Genomic DNA, 20,439 nt, shown 5'->3' on the forward strand with positions numbered 1-20,439 from the left:
CCCCTATCATGGGGAAGATCGGACTAGAGGCCCAGAGATTCCCAAATCAATTCCTGCATGACAGTCTGTGGCCAAGTGCCCACTCCTGTGTGAGCCAGTTGTCCCACCTGTAATATGGCACGAAGGATCCGTAATCCTCAGGGCCCAGCACTGAGCATTTACATGAAGCAGGACAAGACTTTGTGGTCCATCTTGTCTGCTGACCTGACTCTTATCTCCTGGTCCCAGGTAATCTTTCCTAGAGTCTGGGGAAGGAGCTCAGCATCCCTGCTGAGCTTGTCTGTCTTCCATGGACTGACACGGGCTGAGTCCTGAGCCAGGGGTGTCTGTGTTCTCTGTCTGCATCTCACCCTTCTAGTATCCAGGAAAGGCATGGTTCACACCATCTGGGAGCTTAGCTTCCATGGCAAACTAGACACACACAACACTGATTCTCTAAATAACATCTTCTGGCTACCTGGTTTTCTTCTCTGACAGTTTATTCCCAAGACACTTGGGCCTCAGCTTGGGGTTCTAAACAGCCACCGAAGACAAGCCCTATCTGTGCTTAGGGCCCTAGGTTTTTCCTGTGGAGAATTAGAAGGATTTTGTTCAGATTCTCTGTAAAACAGAGCTAGTAGGATGTAGATACAGTTATTCCACAGTATCTCTGGGGGACCCCTCAGGTACCAATCTCCACGATGCTATAGTCCTCCTATGAAATGGTGCAGTGTTCCTTTAGAATCTACACATGTCCTTCCCTGAACTTTCTTGAATTTGGATGGCTTGTCCTCTCTAATATAGTGTAAATATTATGCTTATGGTTGTGGTATTGTTCTTCTTAGGGAACAGTAATAACAACAACATAGTCAGTTCTTAAAATATTTTGTTTTTTCAATTTTTCAGTCCAAGACTGTGAATCCCTGGCTGTAGAACTCAACGAGAGAGGGCCACCTCCCTATCTCTAGTCTATCTGAAGCTGTCTATCTACCCATCAATCAGTAGACAGAGATCAATTTGACACAGTTAGCTCCCATGATTTGGGAAGCTAACTAGTCTAAATTGTACAGGGCCATGGACCCAAAGAATGACTCAAATCCAAAGGCATTCTGCAGGTAGAAATCCTGTTCACAAAGGGGCCTCCATCTTTTTTCCTTGTAAGGTTGTCAACTGACTAAATGAGGCCTATCCCTCATGATGCAATACAATTTGTCTTACTCAAATCAACTGAGTTTGACATTAGTCTTAGCTAAAAACTACTTTACAGAAACATCTAGAATAGTGTTTAAACAACTATCTGGGTATTGTCACTGAGCCAAGTTGACCCATAAATAAACCCTGGAAACTTCAGGAGCACAGGATCTTATGTTCTCTTGCAAGCTCTTTACCTGTACCCCCACCCCCATTTGCTCTATTGGAGAGTTCTTGAACTATAAGAGTGTATGCTAACAGTGTTTTGAAGTTCTGTAGCTAGAAGGAGCTTAATCTCAGCATCATAAACCCAAGGGCTACTCGGACAGCAACCTATAAAATGCCTTTCCTAGAATTAAATCAAGAAGTTGAATTTTGTGAGACAGCTAATTATTGAAATATGTGAATGGATTTCTCCTCTCCTGCAAACCCAGGGTTAGTTGTAGATGCTCGCTCATTCCATCACCAGCTAATCACATGGCTGGGATAAATTGCTGTCTGTGCCTCATCTGTCTCCATTTGGAAAACGGGATCATAAAACCTTGAACATTTTGTGAAGTCAGAAGTTGACAAGGTGACATACTAATGACCTCTTTGGTTGATTTCTCCAGGAGACCTGGTACTGGCATGGAAATGTCTTCGCCAACAAAGTGGTCATGAGTGGAGTGAAGTGCTCAGGGACAGAGCTATCGCTGGCACACTGCAACCATGACGAGGAGGTGACCTGCCCTGAGGGTGGGGTGCGGTTTGGTGCTGGAGTCGCCTGCTCAGAAAGTAAGAATTTCTAAGTACTGTTTCTCACTCTTCCTACCTGAGCCAAGTTCTAGAGGAGTTCAGGGAACAATCAGTTATTCTTCCCAGACTTTGGGGTTTCACTGTGTGTGCTCAGGAGAGGGAAGCACAGTGGATTCTAGGTCGAAAGGGACGAACAATACCTACTGCACAACCACAGACCCTGACTGATGACATGGTAAAGAGGAAACAGGGAAGGGTTAGTTTAAGGAATGTGCAGCGGTAACTTTTCTCAATTTTAGTTTAACTAAATTTAACTGTCTTAGTTAGGGTTTCTACTGCTGTGAACAGACACCATGACCACAGCAACTCTTACAAAGGAAAGCATTTAATCGGGGTTGACTTACAGTTCAGAGGTTCAGCCCATTATCATCATGGTGGAACATGGTGGCGTGCAGGCAGACATGGTACTGGAGAAGGAGCTGAGAGTTTTACATCTTGATATGCAGGCAACAGGAAATAAACTGAGATATTGGGTGTGGCTTGAGCGTATATGAGACCTCAAAGCCAGCCTCCACAGTGACACAGTTACTCCAACAAGGCCACGCCTACTCCAACAAAGCCATACCTCCTAATAGCGCCCCTCCCAATGAGCTTATGGGGGTCAATTATATTCATACTACTACAAATATCAAATGGCTGATAATAGCAACTTAAGAAAGGAACAGTTTATTTTGGTTACTAGTTTGAGGATGTGGTCAATCAGAGGGGGGAAGGAGGAGGCGAGACGGTCACATTATATCCACAGTCTGGAAACAGAGAGAGATGAATGCTAGAGTTCTCCTTTCCATGTAGTTCAGGACTCTAGCCCATGGAATGGTGTCACCCGTATTCAGGGTAGGTCTGCCCACCTATGGTGGTTCAAATAAGAATGGCCCCCATAGGCTCATGTATTTGAATACTTGGTTCCTAGATAATGGACCCTCACTGCTCTACACATAAATCCATCTTCATCTTTACCTTTCAGCATTTTCTCAGCTGCATTTCCTTCTACCCCACCGTTACTGTATGTGTCTACTTCTCCACCTCCCTTCTATACTGTATGTAGTATTCAGACTTTCAAGTGTGGTGGGGGAAGGTACGTTGCTCTTTGATTTCCTTCCCCCAAACCAGGCTAATGCTGTCTCCACTTCCACTCGCCTGTTCTGTCTCCAGTGTTGCTATTGCACATGAACTCAAGACATCTGAATCTGTTACTAGAATATTTGGAAGTTCCATGGCTGCCTAGTTTACTAAGTCAAGTGTAAACTATGTGTAGTTAACCTATCTTGAGTTCAAGGGAAGCTAACCTCCTTATGGACACCTCTCTACTCAGTTCATCTCAGAGTAGCTAGGGAACCAAGTCCTCAGTGCTAACCAAGGAAGCAACATCTCAGAAGAGTCACACCACACTGTCGAGAAAGTTTGGGCACTGAACATTGTCACACAGGGCATGCCCTTGAAGGGAAGTATTTGCCAGCTGATCAAATCTCCTGATGGAGGTTTTCCTCTCTTTGCCCACATCCCACCTGGGTGTCTTCCTTACATACTCCCTCATTCCACACCTTGTTCAGTTGAGTGGATTTGCTCAACAGAGGCTGCCAGCTGCAGTAAATGCCAGTGAGTTTGGTTCACTGAGAACCAGAGATGGGACTAGGTCACCTGCAGAGTTCTCAAGTTGCCAGTAGACACTATGCTAGGATTTCTCTGCAGAGTCAAGCAAGGAAGGCATGAAACCACTGAATATTTTAGCAGGAGATCCAAGCTAGCCCAGTTCACTGCTTGAAACAAAAACTTGCAGAATAAGTATGGGGCTAGTTGGGAATAAACTGGAGATGTTCCCATGTGCTTGGTCAAGAATGATTTCCTTGGGGAAGCAAAACTCCAGACCATACTCTCTTGAGACATTTCCCTATGCTCTAGTTTCATTCCTGTTGCTGGGATAAAATATCCAGATGAAAGTAACAGGAGAAATGTATCCATTTGGTTCATAATTCCAGTTTATACTATAATATTGCAGGGAAATCAAGTCAGGGACTTAAAGTGTCACATCAATTTCAAAAGCAGAGAGACACAAATGTACCCATGCTGCCTGCTTGCTTGCTGTCTGCCAACCTTTTCTACTCTCATACAGACCTACCCAGGAATGGTACCACCCGCAATGGGATGGGCCAATCAGCAATAAGACAGTCTCTGACAGACATGCCAATCCGATCTAGGGAATCCCTCAGCTGAGATTCCCTTTTCAGGTGATTCAAGGTTCTGTCAAGCTGATAATTGAAACTGACCAACACAACATAACAACGGTTAGAAAATGAGATTTCTGCATCTGTTGGAGGTCAGTCTTCTTGAGCTTCAAGAGGACCAGTATTCTTGAACCTTTCCACTCAAGATGCCTGAGATCATTTTACATGACTTTAACTATATAGTATATAAAATAGGCACACAAGTCAAACATTTGCTGATAACAAGTCACACATTTCCTTTACAAAAGTTTTTTATATGCATATAGTTTTACCATTTATTAAGGATGAAATCAAATATGCATAGTTAAGGTTTCTGTTGCTATGACCAAAGCAACTTGGGGATGAAAGGGTTTATTTCAATTAAAAGTCTATAAATCTATCACTGCAGGAAGGATGTCAGGCCAGAAACAGAGCAGGGACCTGGAGGCAAGAATTGAAGCAGAGGCCATGGAGGTGTGCTGCTTACAGACTTGCTCCCCATGGCTTGCTCACCCTGCTTCCTTATAAAACCCAGGACCACCAGCACCACTCACAACGAACTGGGCTTTTATACCTGCCACAGGATTTCTTGGTCCAATTTAGTTGGTGCATTTTCTCAATTGAGGTTCCCTTTTACTCTTTCTTTCTTTCTTTTATTTTCTTTTTTCTTTTCTTTCTTTCTTTCTTTTTTTTTTTTTTTCGAGACAGAGTTTCTCTGTGTAGCTTTGGAGCATATCCTGGCACTCACTCTGTAGACCAGGCTGGCTTCGAACTCACAGAGATCCACCTGCCTCTACCTCCCAAGTGCTGGGATTAAGGGTGCGTGCCACCAACACCCGGCAGAGGTTCCCTTTTCCAAATGACTCTAACTTTTGTCAAGTTAATGTAAAAATTAGCCAGCACACATACTAATGATGGATGTAATTTTTATTTTTGTATTAAGAAATCTTAATGAATAAGAGTTGATCAGTACTTTGATATTATAATTGTTAATGCTAAGAACACCATTTGCATAAATATGTAATACGAAACAACAGAAGTATGTTAAGGCCATTTCAGAGATGATCAAAAACCTGTTCTAAAACCAAAATTATTTTAACATTTTTTAAATGAAATTCAAGTCAGTATCTCAAGCAGAACTTTTGAAATTGGATATTCTAACACAATACAACTAAAGATACACTGATGTGACATTTATTTGCAAAGGAATGGTAGGAGGAAAATATTAGAAGTCTTTGTTTCTTATAATTGAACCGTGCTTCACCCAGAACAGAAAACTCTTTTTTTAAATATATATATGTGTGTGTGTGTGTGTGTGTGTGTGTGTGTGTGTGTATACCAATAATAGCAATATGTTATGCATCAATAGCAGCAACAGCTTTTCCAGGTTCTGCAGTCATTTGAACAAAATTGTAGAGACATCCAACACACTCCATTAAAAAAAAAAAGTAAAAAACAAAATCCCAGAAATCAGCACAGTTCTGTTACCCTTGTGGTACTTGGCACCATTTTTTTTTATTTTAATTAGCTTCTCAATCATCATCTGGAAGGAAACCATTCTGAGCAACATCATTAAAAACAGCGCTGATAAAGCACGATCATTACTATACAGAAAACTCATATATAGTAAAAGCACTGTAAATCATAACATATGGAAATCTTGAATATGAGCTGATGTGTTTGGGCAGTGTTCATTGGTGCTGCATATGTAACATGTATAAAGCAAAGCATACATGCTATGTGTTCAGAACCGCGGCTGCGGTGAAGTCACGCAATGCAACACGGGCAGGCACTGCTAGAAATACCTCAGCCTCAGTACGTATTTGATTTTCAAATTAATTTTCAGCCATTGTATATTCAGAAACCTCCTACCATTCCCAAAATTTTCAAGACCCCGACATTCACTTACACAACTTCATGTGGGGGTCTCAGCCTACAGTTTATGAAGCTAGGCCTAAGACATTATTGTAAACTGTTCTCTGAATACGTGCTTTAAGCCCATGTTTCACAGGAGCCCTGCATTTCACATCTGTGGAAAGAGGCCTCCTTCCCCATCCCCTACAACATGGACAGTTTCCTTTCAGAACAAGGCTATGGCACACTGGGATGAAAGGAAAGAGGGAAACGTATGAGAAGGCGGCTTGGCAACATGCATCCAAGTTTTAAAATCACGAGGCTCTTTTTCCTGGAAATTTCTCTGCTAGAGATATATTCTAAAGAACACACACACACACACACACACACACATACACACACACACACATACACACACACACACACATATTTAGGTGCAGATTGACTACAGCATGTTGATCACAGACTTGCCTTTAATTGAAAAATTTAAGTCAGCCAAGATATTGCCTCCCTAAAAGATAGAAGCAGGTGGTGAATTAAATTTTACAGAACCATAAAATGAATGTTGCAGTGTTTAGACATCAATAGTCAAGATGCGTTTTGAGGGGAATGGCATTAGTAGGCCATAAATCCGTATGCGTGCTGGGAGAGAGAAAGTCACACCGAGGGTGAGTGGTGTCTCCATTATCGTTCTGCTTTTTATTCTGGGAAGTCTGAGGGGCTTGAAAGCGGAGAGAATGATCTATGGAGGAGCCCTTGGATATCTAGCACCCAAATATGCCAGCAGTTTGCCCATCCATACTGGTAACTGAAGGGAGTGTCCAGATACTTCTGGAAACGAGAAAGTATAATTCGGGGTGACAGGAAGCCCTAGGCCAGCTCCAGAAGGACGTGAGAATGATGGCACTTTTCTCAGGGGTGCCCTCAGAAGGGGCTTCCTGACTGTAACCCATGTCTGTCTTCCCCAGCTGCACCTGACCTGGTACTTAACGCGGAGATTGTACAACAGACTGCCTACCTGGAGGACAGGCCTATGTTCTTGCTGCAATGTGCCATGGAGGAGAACTGCCTCTCAGCCTCTGCTGTCCACACCAACCCCACCACAGGCTACCGGCGCCTTCTCCGCTTCTCCTCCCAGATTCACAACAATGGCCAGTCTGACTTCCGCCCCAAGAATGGCCGCCATGCATGGATCTGGCATGACTGCCACAGGTAGGCCATGGCTTCATTGGTCAGTCAGTTACCCAGCCTGGTGTTCTTTATGTGCCCAGATCAGGGACCTAGAATGCCAGAGTCACCTTATGAAGGCCAGCAATCCAGAACGTAGGCAGAAGAGTAATTTGTGTCTCTGGAAGCCATTCTCCACTCCCAGCTCACTGGCTGCCCCACCTATTGCGGAGTCCCTGCCTCTTGGCTCCGGTGCCTTTGGCCTTAGGAGACACGCTAATCTGAGAGCCAGGGCCCTCCAGGGAGGACCTTCAGTCAGCAGTTTCCACATGCACGCATGATACATTTGTACTTTACAGGGAACATTCAGGTCTGCAGCCTCGGTGCATATAGAAAAATATATTTTGTATACCAGTATGAGATTTTTTGAATTAAATTTTAAAGTCAGCCTACTACATAATGGGTTTCATTATAGCATTTGCATATACATGGTTGTACTTTGATTCCCTTCCCCCACTGTCATTTCAAATCTCCCTTGGTCATCTCCTTACTTCTAATATCTCTAGGAAGACAGGGGTATGGAGATAGGAGCTCTAGGATTCAGAGTCATGAGATCTGGTCTAATCCTGCTAAGCCAGCCCTGACCAGCAGCCTGAAATTAGGCCAACTGGGCCACGTTGATGGGACTTCTGGGCTCCCTACCAGCTCATCTGTGGCTATGATCCAGGTGCTGCAAAGACTGGGTCAGGACAGAAGAACAGTGGGGAATCCTACAGCCAGCCCCACCAGGGCCTATGGAAGCCACCAGGACCTCCTCCCCTCCTATATTCCTTTGCTCTTCTTGACTTGTAACCTTATCCAGACTCTGCTGTCACTGTTTGGTCACATTTTGTCCTCAGTCTGGGCAGGTAGAGGACACTGCAGGCATACTCTTGGAGAAGGAACTGCTATTCCTACTACCAGGAATCCCTCTTCTAAGGTCCACAAACTCCTAGTAGATCTGTTCTCTAGGCTCAAATATTCCATCTGTGACAGGAAATGTTTATACTAGATCCCTGCCTTTCAAAGTGAAGCCCCTCAGCCGGTGTATCACCATTACAGCGAGTTCTGGGCATGCTGAATGCCAGAGATGGCTGCAGACCAATGAACCTATCCACATGGACCTCCACAGGTCTGCGTGCACATCAAAGCCTGGGAAGCTCCTTCTAGGCTTCCATCCAGCTGTAACGCTGCAAGCATGTCAGAGGCAGATGTACTCACATTTGGCCACTGAATTCCATATAACAGCCCAAGATAGCATAAGGAGTTACAGTTCAGGGGTCTCAGCCAGGTCCACCAGCTCTAAAATGTGCTGCTCTGCCTATTAGCTCTTCCAAATTTTCATTAGACATCTCCCAATGCTTTGCTTCTTTTCCTTGCCATAAATTGTGACCTGCTCACATTTAAATCAGTTTGAGGATAGGGTTGTACAACCTATTCCAAAAGAAAATACTATGATCCCAGTTAAGCTTCTGATTTTCCTTTGAAACAGCTAGCTGAATGTTGTAAATACCCTAAAGCCCAAGGAATCACTTAGTCTTTGCCAGGGTATAAATTGGAGTAGAATTAAAGTCTTGACAGTCTCAGTGCCTGGTTTCCCTTAGAGACCATGTGGTGAGAAGCCAGGACAGCAGGGGCTGCTGCTGCTGCCTATGAGTCTATAAGTGGAAGGTAATTGCATCCCAGCTGTGCATATGGTGGCCCACCCAAGATTACATGGTAGGAACATCCAAGTGCCATATGCTTATCCTCAGAGCCATCAGTCTCCGCTCTAAGAATAGTCATATGGTGACATCATGGCAGTTTTGTGACCTGGAGTCCCAGGGACTGTGACCCTCCCTCTCCACTTTTCCTGTGGTCTCTTCTCTTCTTCGTCAACAAATGTTCCCATCAGTAGTTTGGGAAGGGAGGGTAGAGAAGAAATGGACAAAGCATACAACCCTTTTTCTGGCACCCCCGGTTTCTTGTCAATTGGACATGGAGGTAACACACTCAGTGTTGTTCTCACACTTGCATTTTGAACTTTGGTCAGTGACCTTGGTATAGTCCCTCTTCTGTCCTTGTTCCCAGGGATTGGCCCCATATCTTTTTAACTAACATAGCATGCTGCAGTTTCAATGTGGGATGGACCGTGTAGGCACAGGTATATAATAACTAAGACTGCGTGATCCAAGGAACTTCATGAGACCTGCACACATATACTCAGTCGCCAGAGCTCCGGGTGATATCTCCAGGGTCACTGGTTTTGTTTTACTGCATTTTCTGAGACAGTGCTAACCCTGGATTCCCTATCTAGCCAGAGCTGTCCTTGAACTCCTGATCTTCCTGCGCCCAGTTCCAAAGTGCTGGGGTCACAAACATGAGACAATGTCTGGTACTCTTCAGGCTTATAGGGAAGACCTTCCAGGGGAGCTGAAGTTATCTCTGTTGGGTCCCTTGCAGAGGCTCCTGAGAGCTTGCCTGTCCCTTCTTCAACTCAAGAAACTTGTTTCTGAAAGAACTGGCATTCCATTTTAGCAGGTTTACAGACATTCTGAAGCCATGAATGGAGAGAGCCCTGACTCAGATTGATGTGAATGGGGAAATGGCCACTTCCACATTTATTAATGCTACAATGAGAAGCAGAACTATCCTCTTGAAGACATAAAGCTGAAACACAAAGATTAGCATTCTTAGATGCACTTATGGTGCCCTTGGTTGACCTCAGTACTCTCGGTGCAGTCAGCTATATCCTTGGGGCTTACCCTTCACTTGCCCCACGGTAGGGTGGGGTGGAGTGGAGGGAGCCGGAAGAATAGGGGAATGGGCCCCAGCACAGGCTTTAACCCCTAGATTCAGGAATGACACAGATGCAGAAAGGTGAGTGTCAGTGCAGTCTGTCTGCCTCTGCCATGTGCCTGTGCCTAGTAGCACCCCCACAGGATCATAATCCACAGATGTAATGAGGCCTGTGAACCAGTTAGAGGCCCCTCATCTTACCATTCAGTAGGCACGACAAATGTGGGTGGCAAGCTAGATGCCACAGAAGGACCCTTGTCTTTTATGGTGCGTCTTCCTCAATCTATAGTGATAGTACATCAAGACCTGGTACAGTCTCCTCTGAACACCCTATGTCTGTCCTCCAACTACACTTTCATCTGGCATGACACATCCCTAGAGGAGGACCAGGGCTCAGGACAGACAGCCTGCAGTAAAGACCAACCTTCACTTTATCTGGATTACAAGGACTTCAAAAGCTGTACATGGTAACCTGTTCCTGCAATGCCAGTATTCAGTAGGCAGGATAATGAATTTGGGGTCACATACTGAGTCCACAGCCAATCTGAGCTGGTCTGTCCCCGTCTCAAGAAAAACAAAGGCTGGTGGTATAGCTCGGTGGTAGAGCACCTAGTATTCCTAGTACCATAGGAGGAACATCAAACAAACAAATACAAGAATTCTATGAAGCACCAGGCCACACTCCCTTTTTTAAGTATTCTGGGATCTCTTCTCAAGACTGCAGTTTCCAATGCCCACCTCAGGGCTCAGTCTGAGCTGCTAAGAGGGCCACTGTGTTGCCCCAGATTTTCCCTCTTGCCTACCCAGCACCCATCAATATCTCCTTGGTGGAGGCCTGTGGGAGTTTATGTGGCTTCCATTTTTACCTCAGACCAGCTAGGAGAGGCCTGTGGCCTCCAAGAATGTCTAAGAGATAAAGCAGACGCAATCCAGGACAGATGTCAGCAAGAAGCAGGGGGCCATGAAGCCTATGGCTTCTTCCCAGTACTCATTACCAGGAAGAAAACTGAAGCTAAAGGAGACTAAAATCCAGACTTCAGGAGGCCTGACTTCAGGAGGCCACCTCACAACAGCCCGTCTGTGGCTCCATCTGAATTCTGTTTAGACAACGGAACATAAACGTACTCCCCTGCGATCTTTCCAGCCGGTCGGCAAGTCACATAAGCCCCTCTCTCAGGGAGCAGACATTTTTCATTCCGTGAGTCAGACCTCATGTCTCATCTGCTCCCTGCAGGGAGCCAAAATAGACTGCCTCAGAGTCATCACCTCATTTGCTACAAAATGTTCCTTGTAAGGGCTGTCCCCTGGCCCTGGCCCAGAACCATTTTACCCAGAAACATGAATGACCTGGGGAAGTCCAACTTAGCAACTTCTGACATTATTTATATAGCATGAACAAACTCGGGAGGAAGAAAAGAGCCTCTAATTTCCTCTCTGAAAACTCTTTCCATTTCCCTCTTCTCTCCTGCACACATGGTGGAGGAAGCTCCAGGCTGCTTCACCAATAGTCAGGCTGGGTGACAGGAGCCTTGAATACTGCAGCTGTGACTGCGGATGGGTGGAGTCACAATAAGGACATTGGCCAATACTGAGAACATCCTTTGTTACAGCCTCATTTGGGCTCCTTTATGTTTCTGTCCTTTCATTTAGTTTTTTGAGACGGGTTCTCCTGTACCTGGGTTGGCCTCAAATTCACTTATGCAACTGAGGATGACTGTGAACTTCTGAGCCGATTGCCTCCACCTCCTCGGTGCTGGGTTCACAGGCCACCATGCCCAGTTTATATGGTACTGGGGATCGAACCAAAGGCTTCCTGCATGCTAGGCAAGCATTCTAACAACTGAGCTGAGTCCCTGGCTCTATGTCATTTATCTTATTTAGTCCTCAGATCACCCCAGAAGTTGGCACTAATATTCTTGCTTTACCAAAGAGGAAACTTGGGCTGAGCATAAACAAAGCCAGAGCTTCTGCCCTTATGGTACCTTGATCTTAAGAGGCTTCCTTTACTAAATGTCCCCGAGATAGTGGAGAAGAGAGTGTTAGAGGAGTTGAAGGTGAAGATGAGGCTAAAGCCAGCCTGATATTTTTTGTCCTAGAACTGCATAATGGAAGGTTCTGGAAACCCCTCAGCTACCCTCAGTTGCACTGCTTTCCTTGTTATTCCTGAACCAGATGTGCCACTCTTCAGGACATCTGTTCTAAATTTCTCTCAAGTTACGGCATGGACTGTCATAAACAATCAGCCGAGGAAACTGCACCCGGCTTGTACACATCTTGTATACTCCTTGCCTCAGCTAGCTCCCGTCTAGATCCCCGGAGATGTGCTATCTTGAGCTGCTGCCATGTCCCTCCCTGAGAACCACCCACTCTCTGTCCCAAAAACCTTCTAGTCCTTATCCTTCCCCTTCCTGTTTGATTTGCTCATTTTTAGCAGCAAGCCCATGCTGCTCTCTTCCCAGGGCTCTCAGGCCAAGCCCAGGCCTCCTCTCACACACCAGAGGGTACATGCGTCACTGGGGTAATGTGTACCCTTCTCTGGGCACATGCCCTATTTCTCGGTGATTCTTGTTTCCCTGGGATTGCTACCCCACCCCTTTTATCTTCTCCCTTCCTTCTCAATTCCTAACTAAAACCAAAAATATGTGATCTTAAAAGTTGGTCTGTTGTAATAGTTTTATATTAGTTTAAAAAATAGCCGAGGAAACCAAGTTAGAAAGGTTTGTTTAGCTCACAGTATTGAAGGTTCAAAGCCATGGTGTCCAAGGGCAGCGGATGGTGGCACATCTGTGTGAGCACGTGCATAGGGGCAAGCACACCTGAAGCCAGGCAGCAGGGAAAGAAAGGGACTATGGTCCTGAAATCCCTTTTAGGGCATGTTCCCAATCACCTAAGACTCTCATAGGCTGCACCTCCAAATAGTCCTTAGTGTCCCAATAGCGCCCCCACAGGAAAGAATAATGCATGGGCATTTGTTAGACCTACAGCAAATCTGGAAAAAGATTCCATGTGGGAGTGGGCTGAGAGCCACTTAGGAAGGTCCTTGCGTATTAAGATGCTTATTATATTGGACTGATGAAATGCCAGGCACTGTGTTGGACTCACTGATACCCACTCCTGATGAGGGCATCAAGGCAGAGCAAAATGCCTGGCACCCCTGCCCAGAAGTTACTGTCTTTGCTTTGGTCTTCCCTTCTCTCAGTTCCTTTTTCATTTCTCTCCCTGCCACCCTTGGCCCCTGATGCCTCGAGGCTCTCCCAGAGGCAAATCACCAGCTAGGAAGCTGCTTCCAGGCAGCCATGGTTCCAGACACTGATGTTGGGCCCTGTTTCTGGCTCCCAGGCACTACCACAGCATGGAAGTATTCACTTACTATGACCTGCTGAGCCTCAACGGCACCAAGGTGGCTGAAGGCCACAAGGCCAGCTTCTGCTTGGAGGACACAGAGTGTGAGGGAGGTATGTCGGTAGGGGAAGGTTGGGGCTTCACAGAACTTTGAACACTCCCACTGGATTGAACACAGTTCGTCTGGATGGAGGCTAGGCCACTCACCTCTCCATGTTATTCTGGCCACGCTGGGTATCCATGTGGCCTTTATTTGTCAACTCCTGGGGCCTTTGATGGCTGCACAGTGGGGCTGGGGAAAGTGGTTCTAAAGTCCTCTGTTCCCAGAGTTGTTCTAACTGGAGGGGAGAGGGCAGCCTGGCTTCCAGGTGAGGTCTGGTCACTTGAGCCTGGCTCACATGCCTCTGCTTCTCTGCTTGCCACAGACCATTCTTCCTGGTACCCCAATACCATGTTCTTCTCCCCTATTGGGCTATAGAGCTCTGTGATGTTCCCAACTCCTCTCCCTGACCCTCATGCACAAATCATTCTGCTTCTAACTCGGGTAGGTCACCACACCCTACTGTGATTGCCTGACAGCACACTTGCCACTCTGACACACCAAGGACCTTTGCAGGACAGATATCTGTCTCTACTTATTGCCCACATGAGGTTTGAGATGCTGGTGTGGCCTACTGCTAACATTATGAAATCACATAGAAAGGAGGTTTTGAACACCTACTGTGTGCAGACAATCTGTGAGGGACCAAGAAGACAGATTAGATATGAGGCCACAGTCCAGCTGCTGATGGTCTGTAGAAGAAAGATGAGATGACCTCATGTTAAGCTAAACAGTAAGCACTACAGATGTCTCGGATCACCACAACACTTATCCCTGCCCCAGGCTGAGGATTTCACAGGAATGCCAGCATAGTCCAGATAGCTCAGAGAGGACCTTGAGCTAAGCTGGGAGGGAATGCAGCATGTAGGTAGGGAATTGAGTGAGGAGGCTCTCCTGAAATGAGAAGGTATCAGAAACCCACATGGGAAAGATGGGATGGAACAGGGCTGGGAGGCTTGGGGACTAGAAGAGGTGAGGTGGGGACCAGATGCTCTTCTCTGCCTGCCTACAGACATTCAGAAGAGTTATGAGTGTGCCAACTTTGGAGAACAAGGCATCACCATGGGCTGCTGGGACATGTACCGTCATGACATTGACTGCCAGTGGATAGACATCACCGATGTGCCCCCTGGAGACTACCTGTTCCAGGTGAGGCAGGCAGAACCCAGGGCTGCTGGGAGGAGGAGCAGGATGTCCTGTGGGTGTCCAGAAACGAGATTCATGAGACCAGGCAGGGTGCTATCCTATCTGTCAAGCATTATACATGAGGCACGTGGGCCAGAGGGTTACTGTGTCTGCAGGGCATGTTGGGAGCCCATAATGGAACCCAAGATGCAAGATATAGAGACAGTCATATATAATTCAATTAACCTCGGGAGGCTGACATCAAAATGTATCTGTGAGCTAGCTGATTTAGACTTTGAATCAGGAATTGGTTCCATGAACTCTGAGGCAACCTACACCTCTGGCTTCCCCTTCAGCCACCATCCGGATTTCCTCCACTCTTCAACACCTTGCTTTGGTGTGTTCTATTGAGGCTTAAAGCAATTGTGTTATCCTACAACTGTGTGATTTTTAAGTGAATCTGTGAGGCTAGAAAGTCAAGCTAAGGACACCCTGGACAGGAGACTGTTTTGTGAGGCTCCCAGCTGCCCTGCCCCGAGGAAGAGCCAGGGAACCCTGGCTTCCACCTTCCTGCAGACAGTTGTGGCATACTCCAGCCAGGCCCATGTGGCGGGGAGGGGGGGATGGAGGGGGATAGGGTGGGATGGGGACACTGCATCCCAGTTTTCTCCTGGCACGTGGCTGCATTCCTACCTACAGAGGCTTCATTTCCACATAGCCCCACATGTTGCATTTCCCAGCTTGCCATGTTGGATGGCAAAGTGTGTGAGCAGAAATGGGTTGTTCTGCCTTGAATGCATTCCTAGTGGGAAATTCAACCAGCCCATGGTCTAGCCCACAGTCCCTACTGCTGGACACTCCCTTAAAGAGCTTACACCTGCAGAGAAGTAACCACAGGGTGCTTTGAAAGGGCACCATCAGCTCTGAAAAATAGACAACCAAGAGCTTTCTAGCCACAAGCCACGCCTAGAGCCACAGCAGGCCTGGGAGTAGAGCACTCCTAATGGACTTCCACGGACGTGTGTGCAGTGCCTGGTGGCTCATGTTGGCAGCTTGCTGTCACTCAGCAGGGTGCATGAGTATCTGCTAAAAGTACTTGAAGGTCCCTGGTAGCCCAGGCTGGCCTTTGCACAGGAAGTGCATCTGCCCATTGACTCTCCCAGTGAAAGGACACTGTTAGTATCCTCATGTCACAGCTAGGCAAATGCAAGCCACAAGTCTCTATGTGGTGTTCTTGTCCCTTAAGAGGTACAATCAGCAGATGTATAATGGCAGACTTTGGGGTATGCCAGTGTTTCTAATGACACAGAGCTGTGGATGCCCTGGACTATAAGTCAACAAGACACAAGAACTAGCCTCTGTGACAGACAATAGAGCTTACTGCATGACAGGCAATGGGAATTGGAAGAGGGCTTTTGAAGGGAGGAAGTGGCCAGGGATGTGCAGACTCAGAGGCAGGGATGGGTGGGCAGATGGGTTTCTGGGATCCTTGCTTTGTCTCCTCCAGATATAAAGACCTCAATACACTTCCAGATGTGAGTGTGGGGAGGACTATGAAGATCGCAGAAATTCACCCCTACATGGGCCACTCCCACCCTGAGAACCTGACTTGAGCACTCATGTCTATGCTTCGGGGATGCTAGAATGGGCAGGGAACTGTCTGGACCTTAGTGTGGGAGGTGTTGTCCATCCCCATATTGAGTGGGTGGGGCTGAGGGGACAACTAGGATTTAGGGAAAAGAGAAATCTAAGAAAAATCAGACCACCCCAGAGAGGGACATTTAGCAGTTTGTCTGAATGGACAGTGCCCATGGCACTTGGACTGCATAGGTTGTGGTTAGCAGGCCACACCCAGGCTTTCCAGAGTGGCCCCTACCAGGCCAGGATACAGCATCAGACACAGTTAGCCTGATTTTGCCACAGCCTTTCTTAGGGAAGACCCAGCCACCGTCAAGGAAGGCAGCCTCTGCCCTGGAGTGGAGGATGGCCAGTAAGGGAGTTGCAGTGCCCTCTGACTTTATTCCCTCCAGGTTGTCATTAACCCCAACTACGAGGTGCCAGAATCAGATTTCTCTAACAACATCATGAAGTGCAGGAGCCGCTATGATGGCTACCGCATCTGGATGTACAACTGTCACGTAGGTAAGTTCCCTTAGTGGCCCCACCCTCCTCAAGAGGCTAGGACACAGGACACAGCTGCCCTACTTTCTCTGGGAACCAGAGGCTGCTAATCTGGGAGAAGCTGGGAGTGAAGCCAGAATCAAATTCCTAGCTCAGAAAGAAAGCCAGAGATGCATGAAGGCCTGGTAGGGATTGGATATTCAGTCAGTCCTGGCCAAGGAAGAGGGTGGTGCAGAACTGGCTAGCCTAGCAAGAGCAGACCCCAGGTCTATATAAGGGCTGGAGCTACGGCCATCAACCCAGTGCTCCTGTGACCCCAGCTATGTAGGCATCAGTGTCTGGGCTCTGTGTATTGGGTTTCGCTGTGAAGCACTCTCCTGACTCTTCACCAATGAAGAGTTTGTTCCTTGGGGAACAAGAAGGAAAGCAGTTTTTGCCTCTCTTGGCATAGGACAGGCCACACTCCTGGTGGCACTGTATCTATTTAAACGCCTTAAGTTTTGCACTGTACCTGCTGAGTTCCTGGCCCTAGAGCTCACTGGTACCATCCTGAGGTGTGCTCAGTGGGGCCACAGTTGAGCATGTACCTAATTTTGTCTCCTTGACTCCTGCTTTCCAGGTGGAGCCTTCAGTGAGGAGACTGAGCAGAAGTTTGAACACTTCAGTGGACTTTTAAATAATCAGCTCTCTGTGCAATAAAGATGACCTGGGGCGGGCATGATGGCTCATGCCTGTAATCCCTGCACTCAGACCGAGGCAGGAGGATTGCCACGAGATTTCCACTCCAGATATTAGACCAAGCGTCTGTCTCAAAAAAGGGAGAAGAAAAAAGACAAAAGATAGAAAGAAAAGAAAAATGACTTAATGGTCACCTACTGCATTCAGGTGACTGTGTCCCCTGGGGGGAATACCAGTTGCCATCTCCCGGCTAGCCAGATCCAGCAGAGAAGAAAGGTGCTCTTTTCATTCACCAGGCACTGCTACTTGTCCCTGTCCTGAGGCCTCAGGGCAGGGGCTTTGGCACATGGCTACGGAAATTGGATGGCAAGCTATGAGAGGTTCCCATCCAAGTTTTGGCATTTCCTAATTGTCATATCACCAAGCTCTGCATAGATGGGCCATTTTCTTCTGGAGATGTGGCAGGTATGAACTTAGCAACTGCAGAGGTGGTCAAGCCAGATTCCATTTTTCACCCCCTTCTTAGGTCATTTCTGGAAAACTTGAATATCAAGACCTCTATATTAAGTGTTTTTTCTCTTTGTACAAACTTCTTGACAAAATCAACTTGAGGAAGGAAGGCTTTATTTTGGCTCATGGTTTGAGGACCCAGTACCTCGTGGCAAAGAAGGCATCACAGCAGGAGCATGAGTTGTCTGGTTTCAGACTCACTGTCTAGCTGAGAATGACCTTGAACTTCTGATCCTCCTGTTTCCACCTCCAGAGTGCCCAGGATGAAACCCAGGACTTCACACATGTAAAGCAATGTGCTCTTTAACAATTAGAGCTGCTTCTTGGCACCCACCCTAATCAGCACCCACCTTTCTCAGCTGCTGTAAACTTGTGCATGTTCTTTTCCTTACCAGACTGCACATTTTCCTGTATCTTTATGCTCCTGGGGGGCGGGGAATACCAGTTGCTTTTTTTTTCCCCCCCTGTGGGCCTGAGTAAGAGCAGTGAGCAGAACCATACAACAGCCTGAACACTGTCCCATCTTAAAATGTCCTCCGCCAAACAATTAGTCCATCACTCTTAAGAATCGCCCCAGTGCTCAGGACATAGGCAGGATGCAGCTGAATTCTTGCCAGGGCATAACACGGTTGGCCTCCAGCTCAGATAGTCCTAGGGCCCCATTGAAACCTCAGGTACCAGGCCTCCAATGTCCACATTTCTCTTGGCATTCTGGTCTTCCAAACTCCCACCAGAATAGCCCATTCAGCTCTGTTCCCAACACTCTAGAGCTGTTCAGGCCCAAAGTTCCAAGCTCTTCCAGATTCCTCCCTCAAACTTATTCCCAGAGCTCAAGAACTCCATGGCCATGCTTCATAGCACTAATCTTCTTGTATTAGTTACATTTCTCGTTACTGTGACAATACTTGACAACAGCAGTTAAAGGGAAGGTTGTAGGTCAAGAGTGCAGTCCATCATAGTGGGAAAGGCATGGCCACAGGTGCGGAAGGCAGCTGGTCACATTGTATCCACAGTCAGGAAGCCAATTGGTGAATGCTGGTGCTCCATTTGCTTTCCTCTTTGTATTCCGCCTACAGCCCGGCCCCAGGAATGGTGCTACTAGTGTTAGGGTGGGCTGTCCCTCTTCTATTAAACCTCTTCTGGAAGCACCCTCAGAGACCCACCCAGAGGTGTGTTTTCAGGATGTTTCTAAATCCCATCAAGGTGACAATCAAGGTTACCTATCACAACCTCTTCCAGCTACACTAACTTCTATATTCTATGCAATTATAGCCACAATTTAAAGTACAATAGCAAGACATACATTCCAAGACTCCAAGGGGATGACTGAAGATTTGGATGATTCTGAGACAGAATAGGAAGAGAAAATCATGGGGAACATGGGAAGGGCCCTTCACCTCAGAGTCTGGTTGAAGCTCTTGCCAGCTGGGAATGCTGACACAGAGCACACTGTGAATGGTGCTAATATAGAGACAGTGTTTGTTTTAAATAGATAAGTCAAGTAAGAATGTTAAAATAGCAAGGAATTAGGAAGTACAAATGCCCTTTCTCCTTTCCCAGCTGTAAATGTACAATTTCCTAGAAATGGGGTCACCAGGAACCCCATTTACAGTAAAAAGCATATCTCAAGATCCTTATGCTATCCTCATGACCCATGGTTCCATCTTATCAGGGTTCAGTCCTATCCAAGGCACCTCTGGAGCCACCCTATAATCTCACTATCAAGAAGGGGAAGAGGTTGGGAGTGGGACTTAGAAACCCATCAATAATACCAAAGGCTTCCAAACCCCTGTGTATGGCTAGTTACTAAGACACTTAAGAACTGCTGTCCTCTGAGAAGCCCACACCCCAGCTCTCAGGTGTGCCTTACTCTTTCCCTGAGTGCCTCTTAGCCCCTGTAACTTAAATTTATATTTAAAATATTTTAAATAAACTTTAACTCTGCTTCATTATGGCTGTCTAAAATATCTTCTCTGTAGCAAAGTCCAGGACCCAGAGGTCTCTAAGGGGAAAGGGACTTAAGGTTGATGTCAGTGGTGGTGTGCCATCTCACGCTACACTACTAATGGCAGGTCCAGCTTGTGTTACCCTGCTTATTGCCACAACCACATACCCAGTGTGTAGAGCAAGGTTTTAGGCACTTGGTTTGGGGGCAAGAACAGTTTGAAGCTATGACAAAAGGAGCAGGGAGCTGCTTGCTCAAATATCAATGGACCAAGGCAAAAGAATGCCAACATCCATGTGACTTTCCCCCTTCATTCAGTCTAGGACCCCAGTGCATGGGGATGGTGCTACCTGTGTTCAGAGTGGGTCTTCCCTCCTCAGTTGGACATGTCCTAACAGACACATCCAGAAATGTGTCTCCCATGGGACTCCAGATCCAGTCAAGCGGATGATAAAGTTAGCCATCACACAACACTAATATATAATACCATTTTTGTCTACAACTATGTAACTGTTGTGCAATTGTTTTGTTGTTGTGACCAACATCCTAGAGAAACAATATGCAAGAGGGAAAAGTCTTCATTTGGGCTCATGGTTCATCCAACTGTCAGCTGG

At 46.7% G+C, this 20,439-nt stretch overlaps 1 protein-coding gene across 4 annotated transcripts in view; it reads left to right on the forward strand.

Annotated features, from left to right (window-relative positions):
• Loxl2 (lysyl oxidase like 2) overlaps positions 1–19,832 on the forward strand; it is a 63,642-nt gene extending 43,810 nt beyond the window's left edge. For all 4 annotated transcript variants that reach the window (XM_035452910.1, XM_035452911.1, XM_035452912.1 and 1 more), the window contains 6 exons: positions 1,782–1,944; positions 6,989–7,232; positions 13,344–13,459; positions 14,459–14,595; positions 16,602–16,713; positions 17,312–19,832. In XM_035452910.1, coding sequence (XP_035308801.1) covers positions 1,782–1,944; positions 6,989–7,232; positions 13,344–13,459; positions 14,459–14,595; positions 16,602–16,713; positions 17,312–17,391 — 852 coding nt within the window. In that variant the 3' untranslated portion in view covers positions 17,392–19,832. The remainder of the gene's footprint in view (positions 1–1,781; positions 1,945–6,988; positions 7,233–13,343; positions 13,460–14,458; positions 14,596–16,601; positions 16,714–17,311) is intronic.
• Positions 19,833–20,439: the final 607 nt, after the last annotated feature.

The sequence above is a fragment of the Cricetulus griseus genome (assembly GCF_003668045.3).
Source record: "Cricetulus griseus strain 17A/GY chromosome 1 unlocalized genomic scaffold, alternate assembly CriGri-PICRH-1.0 chr1_1, whole genome shotgun sequence".
NCBI lineage: Eukaryota > Metazoa > Chordata > Mammalia > Rodentia > Cricetidae > Cricetulus > Cricetulus griseus.